At 39.3% G+C, this 7,913-nt stretch overlaps 1 protein-coding gene across 3 annotated transcripts in view; it reads left to right on the forward strand.

The window, feature by feature from the left end:
* Positions 1-6,798, forward strand: part of epha3 (eph receptor A3) — a 98,831-nt gene extending 92,033 nt beyond the window's left edge. For all 3 annotated transcript variants that reach the window (XM_062431645.1, XM_062431643.1, XM_062431644.1), the window contains 2 exons: positions 283-438; positions 6,693-6,798. In XM_062431645.1, the coding sequence (XP_062287629.1) occupies positions 283-438; positions 6,693-6,798 (262 nt within the window). The remainder of the gene's footprint in view (positions 1-282; positions 439-6,692) is intronic.
* The last annotated feature ends 1,115 nt before the right edge of the window (positions 6,799-7,913 follow it).

Raw genomic sequence — 7,913 nt, forward strand, 5'->3', positions numbered from 1 at the left:
ATTTTAATGTTTATAAGTTGGCTCCTTTTGTCTCTAAAGCTTGGAAAAAAATGTCAGGATGATTAATTTGTTTAGCATTACCTGTATTTGGTATCTATCTGGTTTGTATCTCTTTGCTTTTTTTTTTTTCGTGGTATCTTGTAAGCCCATTTGGGCTGGGCACTTTGTGCATGACACAATAATAAATTAAAATCAATCAAACAATAAACCAATTTTATTAAAATATAAATGCCCACAGTTGTTTCGTTCTATTTAAGTTCTTCTCCCACTCTCTCCTCTCAGGCCAGCCAACCTGTTGTTGGACAGGAGCAGTTCAGATGTTCCCCCAGCGGGGACGATGGGTGACTGGATGGATGGAATGAGGACCTTGCCTTGCAAGGAGGCCTTCTCTGGGGTCAGCTACAGCTCCTGTGACACCCTGGCCAAAACCTCCACAGAGTAAGACAACCACACACACACACACACACACACACACACACACACACACACACACACACACACACACACACACACACACACACACAAACACACACAGATATACACTAGGCTACTCTGCCGATTCATGTCAGCAGTATTTACAGGGGTGCAGTACTGTGGCAAGGCCTTACTGGGAATTTATTGAGGCTCTTGATGAAGAACACACACTCTCTCTCTCTTGTTTTTTGGAAGTTAAGAAAGCTACAGAGCCATTACTAAAGGTGTCTAGATGAGAGTCATAGTAACTCATAATGACAGGCCTTTAGTTACGCTCTCAATGTTGCAAGTACAACCACAGAGGGAGAAGATGAGGGCATGAAAAGAAGAGATAAATAGAGAAACAGAAAGCGAGAGTGAGATAAAAGAGAGAGAGGGAGAGAGAGAGAAGAGGAGTTGTGAGTTCCATGAGAGAGAAAGTATAAAAGATAAACTATAGAGGAATGGAATGAGAGAGGAAATTTGAAAAGAGGGGTTTTTTTTAGAGAGCAAAGGAAGACATGGTTGTCAAATAGGTATGTACAGGGGTTAAAGTGGGCCCTGGCTGTTCAGGGCTCAGGTCTGGTATGTAGGTCTATGCTCTTATGTAATCAGGGGACTTCAACAATGTATATATTTTTACACTTTTCTCAGTCTTAATAATTCAAACAATGATACATTTTCTTTGTAGAAATATCCACAAATATATATATAAACACGTATGAAAACATTTACATACAAAATAAAACAACAAAACACACATGCATTATTTGCATAATGAGGTGCATCAAGCCTGCGAAAAAACTGAGAACAAAACTGTTGAAAAGTGCAGCAGACTGTCTCATTTACTGAAAATATTTGTTAATGAATGTTCTATTATTCAATAAAACACGGACCTGCCTGCTGTGTTCAGTTCAAACGTTGCTAAAAAGATTACAGTCTGTTTTCTCTGAACGTAACACAGCTCAGTTTCCGTTTGAGCTAGCTAACAGCTTAATGTTAGTATCAAGGTTTGGGTGTACAGTTTGTAGTGTTAGGGTGTTTTTGCCAGTTTTGGTTATATTAGAGGCAGAGTATATGCCATAGCATGTACGGTTTAGTGAATCAATGCCACTAGATAAAAGAGAGAGACACATATAACATGCCTGGATCTACTGACAGGATCCTCAAGCTGACAAAGGTTTTGATGAAGTGGATCAGGTCCTGGCCCGAGCCTGTACTGGCACTGACACAGTGATACTAGATTAAGAGATTATACTGATAATCAATCCTCTTTTAGGCCTTAGAGTGCTGCTACTGGTGAAAATTAAGGAGCGCTAACTTGATTAATATTCCCTTGTTATTAATGAAAATGTCTTCTCTCTCTCTCTCTCTCTCTCTCTCTCTCTCTCTCTCTCTCTCTCTCTCTCTCTCTCTCTCTCTCTCTCTCTCTCTCTCTCTCTCTCTCTGTCCCTCTCTCCCTGCCTCTCTGTCTTTCTCTGCACACTGTTGTCCTGCTGCTAGTTAATTGATGTGGTATGTGACCGGGTAAATAATTGGACATTTATAATCATTGTGATCAAAGCAGCCATTTACTGTGGTGATGGCAGCAGCAGAGGCAGTTGGGAAGTGGTGGTCAGTACTGGAGCCAGCTCCTGTCATTAACTTCCAAAAACATTAACAGTGTGAGAGTTAAATACATTAGAAAGCAGTGCTTAATGGCTCATCATTGTTTCTCATTGTTCCCCTTTTAGTTTCACATTACTGATCTACAGATTAGGTTGTTTTTTTGTGTTACTTTCAAGTATTTTCAATAATCTAACTTGCTCAAAAAGCTACTGGCTGATAATGTGAGCTTAAGTTGTTATTTAAAACATACATTTAATATTTACATTTGTTGTATTACTGTTGAGTTCTTTTTTTATTGTGTACTCTGTTACATCAGGCTACATTTCCCACTACCTTTACTGATACATTTAGCTAAAATATATTTTTTATATTCAGCTGAGCTCACACACACAATCGATAATTAGATTGCATCTCACTGTATTATGCTGCTGATCAGCTGTCTAAACTCAAAGCTGCACTTTCTGATCCAAACAGCTGATCTGTGCTATAATACTGATTGTTCGGCTTGTGTACAAAAATAAAAGTTCCACAGTTAAAAAACTCTAATGTCAAGGCAAAGGGCTATGTGACGGACAGTACATTGCTTAACTGTTTGTGCTGACCCCCATCTACTGGAGGAAATATGCTGACTATAGACAAGTGCCTCATACAACCTCACTTCAAAAAATCTAAACTATCCCATTAATATATGTACACTGCACATTTGTTATTACTTGTTAAGGACACGCTGTAATATATTCATGTGATATTGTTTTAAAAGATGTATGTTTAAAAAAGAGGTGAAAAAGATTTTGCAAATTACTGACATGATAGTTTGGGAGATTTTCATTGATGTAATAAATTGCATCTAATGAAGTTACTACTTGAGTGGGTTTTTTCTGAGATATGTTTTTACTCTTACTAAGTAGTTTTCTTCTACTTGAGTAAATATAATTATAAAGTAAAATCACGTTTACCTGAATAGCATTTTTATTTACACACCACTGGTAATCTTGCACTTGCAGAAATAACATAAACCTATACATTTGCTGTAGCTAGATGCTAAATTGGATCATGCAGTATTAATCCACTGAAGGCTGAGGCTATGGTATCCAATGCTAGGAGCTTTGAGCTGAACTTATGCATTGCTCAGTATAGATTGCTCTATTGATTTGTACAGTCTTAATCTAGTCCTTGATATTCAGCACAAGGCTTGGCAGCGCTCTGACCTCTGAGGAACTGTAATCATACTTGGCTGCAGTGTGCTGACTCATCTGCCGGAGTAATTCAAGTCTTTTTTTGAAGCGGGATAGGATAGACTGACTTGGAAATACTGCATCATTTGAAATATTTTCTTCATCTGGACAAAGTGCAAACAAAGTTCATGTCAGGTAGAAAGTGAAACACTTGACCTAACCTAAACTGCTGGACAGATAAAGCATTGAAGAGAAGAAACACTCTCAAGAACATCCTGTGCAGATAAATACTGTGTTTAAAGTCTGTTTGGTGAGTTCATTAAGTCCAGTTTTCAGTCAAGTTTTCTATCATACAGACTGTGTGCTCCTTCAACCCTTCCAAGGAAATGCTGAATATAGGATCATAACCCGGTCTAATCCAGCATCCACTTCATTTCATGACTGACACAGCAACAAATGAGATTATTACCCGTGCTCAAAGATGGCCCTCTCTGCACTTTAATATCAAAAGGGTTTCTCTCCACATGTCAAGTGAATTAAAGCTTTAATGCCATTATCTTAGAGACAGCAGTCAATAATGATGATAGAAAAAGAAAACGAGTTAAATCAGCGATCAATATAAATAATAAGCCAGAACACAGGTTAAGGTCAGCTCTACTGTCACCAAAACCATCAAAGAAAGCAGAAAAAGACACAAAGCTAAACATCAGAGAACACTGTGTTACATCAACAGCTAGTAACCAACTCACATTTGGTTTAAAATGTGATTTGTACTGATTGCATAGCTTGATACAGTGCTCAAAACTGGTTGGTTTTATTAAAGAAAAGCTGCTTTACATCATTTTAAACTGATAGAAAAAAGCATGCAGGTTTTGTTCTGGGGTGATGAGTATTGCTGACTCAACTCTTCAGAAGGAAATGTTTTTGTTCTTGAAGTTGGTTATTGATCTCTGGTTCTGATTTGTAATCACACCTCATGTGTTTCATGTTTAAATTTGTAGATTGTGGTATGTGTTTTGCATCGCTGTCTGTTGTTGAGATGATTCATGTGGCTGACATTTAACAAAAAGTACACCCGCCTGATGAAAATGAGAAAAAAGCTAATTTAAACACATTGTTACTCTTGTCCTGAGATCATGGTCATCCAAAAGTGCATACAAAACTTTTTTTATGCATAGAAAATATGACACATTGATGCATTTACTCTCAATGCAACAACATTCAAACATAAAGAAAAAGCAATTAGTATGTTTTAATGTTTTAAATGAATAATTACAATCAATGTTACAAACAGCTGTTTGTCCAATTACCCACAAAATCTTAAAGTGGGAACATTTCCCATGATCCTATTTGGAAGTGTATTTAAAAATTTACACTGTATTAAATAAGATAATCTTAACTGCACACAACTTCAAATTCATCTTATATTGTGTTTCAGCTTGGCACTGTTGTGAGTTGATGCTGTGGTGTGTCTTATTTTGTTTGCTCCTGAATTGTCACTGCACTCTTGGACAGCCAGAAACAGGAGGGCCCCTTTACCTTGTTGGCCCCACTCCACAGATCGAGAAACCAGGATCCAGTGTTGGATAAGTCTTCCAATGATTGATGTTTACATCCAAGCTGGTTTAACTCCTTTTGCTAAAAGGATTGTCCACAAGTGACCACTAAATATGTTGTTTTCTATCTGTTTATTTTTTTAATGTAACTTGTGTCAAAAACATGAGTTACTATCCAGTGTGCTGAAAATTGAGTATCTTACCCTCCCTGACTGTAACATACTGTAGATGTTCACTTTACATTGTGTAGTAAAAGGATACATATTTTAGACTTATCCTTTACAACTAAAACGTGTTAAATATCATACAAGACATGACACATATTGATGACATCCAGTTTAATGTGTTAACATTACTGGGCATGGCTGTTTCTCAGTAGAGTGGTTCTGACGGAGGTCCACGTCACACCGGCCACTTGCCCAGAATGGGAGCCGTCCATGGGGATCACCACTCTCTAACGCCCAGCTCCTGTCCACCTCCTCGGGCTCTGGATGGTGGGTGGTAGAACGAAGCTAAGGCCCCACCTGGGAGCAGTAGTCTATCTCCAGAAACACTGATGGGCCTTCACTTGACTGACTTTTAAAGGGATAGTTAGTAATAACACAATAGCTGTTTCCATCACACTGTAAGCTGTAAGTACATACTAATATAAAAGATACTTTGAATTTAGCGTGTGGATGGAAACCAATCTATTGTGTATGTATAGGACAATCCTTTGGATTTATTTACTACACATTTTATAGAAATTCAGATGCAATTATAACGTTTACATTAATTACTCTGTGTAGGTACCAAATAAAATTGTGAAATTAACTTGATTTAATTTCACTATCCCTTTATATTGTAGCGCAGAGTGAAATAATGTCTGTCTCAGTGTGTGCTGTTTTGACTGCTTTTGCAAACTTAATGCTCTGCTTTCATAATAAAACCTTTTTGTAATAACGTTTTAATTACACTAAAATGTCTCAATGGCTGAACGTGTTTGTTATAGTAATACCATCACTCCAACTGCAACTCTGCTGCTTCTACTAATACAATACCTTTGTTATAATAATTGAGAAAAAGAGTCTTAACATGTGACCGTTTCTTCTTGTGCACTGTAATATCAGCAAGTCTGTGTGTTGTAGGTTACTATGCATTTTAGGGTTGTTGGTAATGTTTGTTTAAGAAATGGCTTGATGTTTTATTGATGACTAACTACTGTGCTTATTTGATTTGTATAATGCATAACATGTGTGACACTAAAGCTGAAGCTCTAAATGGGCTAGTTTTCCTGAACAGATGGTCTTTTCCTACACTTCAATGCATGCACAGTAACAAATCTTTTAGTATTAAGTTATCAGATCCATCCAAATCCATGTTATATTGTCCACATGTACCAGTGCTGCTCCTTTTAACATACTCCTACCTGCCTGTAATATTCAGTCCAATGCAATGCAGTAAACTAGGTCTTTTTATGCCACTGTGGCCCTTGCATACTATTGTTGCCTGCACTGACAGGGTCATAGTAGCTGTCAGTGTAACCCCACAGGCCCATCTCCCTGTTTGTTAGTGATGGAGAGTGGAGGCAACACTCCCTTTACTATATCCTGAACAGAGATGTGGCAGCTCAGCGGCCTTCTGGGAAATGCAGTCCTTTGTTAATGGCAGCTGCATGGGAAAGTGAAGGGAGCAGTGCTGGGGGCATGCCATTAAATGTCACATGGGTGTCACTTCCTTCATCACTAACGCACACTTTCTCCCAATCCCTCCCTCCGTCTCTCTCCCTGATTGTATCTCGTATTTGACCTATCTCATCCTCTCTCCCTCTCCCTCTCCCTCTCTCTCTCTCTCTCTCTCTCTCTCTCTCTCTCTCTCTCTCTCTCTCTCTCTCTCTCTCTCTCTCTTCTTGACACACCAGAGATTTGAAAAAGGTTGGCGTAACTATCGTTGGACCGCAGAAGAAAATCGTGAGCAGCCTAAAAGCCCTTGAATCCCACACCAAGAATGGCCCAGTACCTGTTTAAAAAATAGAAATCAACAAATGAAAACCACCAGAGACTTGTCTGTCGGTCTGTGTTAACAGACTGTGGGAGCTAATCGCACTCTAACACAGTGACTGTGTACCCAAACTAAAATGGAAGAAAATGGAGGAATATTAGGAAATTAATCAAACGAGGGCTTTTATTGTTCCGTTGAAAGACGATATCATGTCCTGAAATGGGAAGAGTCCTGTGCAACTAGACTCTTGAACCCTCCGTCCTTCCATGCCCAAGTTGAGATGCCTTACAAACAATAAGGGTTTTGGGGTGGGGTGGGGGGGCAGAGTGAGCAGTGGGGAGCCAAGGAGGTCCAAGAAACCTGGTCAACCCTGGACTGGACTGGGATACAGGGCAAGGATTGGACGAACATAAAGCAAACATAAAGCTGCAGGTCTCCAAGATTGGCAAAGCTGGATAGCAGAGCCCTCCCTTTACAGCCAATTGGGGACGGCCATGCTCACAGTCTCCTCCCACCACACCTGATCAGCAGCCTATGGAGAAAAGCGGTGGGACGGCTAAGGTACCCTGTGTGAAAGGTCATGGCAGGCAGCAGCAGCTGACCCCCATGTGGACCCTTCCTGGACTAATGAAGTCTTGAGGCGTGAATTTCTGTTGTAACTACCTACATTTACTGTTTCTTTCCATGAGAGAACAAGCTGTTATAACTATACGGCAACACCTAGACAATAACTCTGTAAGCTCTAACCTATAGCATCTGCATTCAGTAGACATGTCACATAAAAGCAATAATTATGAATAATCCATTAAATAATTGCATTGTATGGAAGCCATGAGTCTGTCACATGTACTATGTATTGCTTTGGAGGTACAGGGGCCATAACGCACTTCACGCAGGAATTTTCCATACAGTGACATCTATGTTAAATGTGCTTATGAGAAGATATTGTACAGTTATAGTGCTGTTCCCTCGACCCAATGCCCTTTGTGTGAAATCTCAGGATGTATACGTTCTTTGTTCTTATTTCTCTAACAAAGGGAAACAGATCACGTCAATGGAGCAGAACCAGGAATTGAGGGCGCAAGTTACGAGAGCGGGAAACTAAAGAGAGAAATTGATAAGAGGAAAAGCAGTATTATTC

Source organism: Scomber scombrus, chromosome 13 (genome assembly GCF_963691925.1).
Source record: "Scomber scombrus chromosome 13, fScoSco1.1, whole genome shotgun sequence".
Classification (NCBI taxonomy): Eukaryota; Metazoa; Chordata; class Actinopteri; order Scombriformes; family Scombridae; genus Scomber; species Scomber scombrus.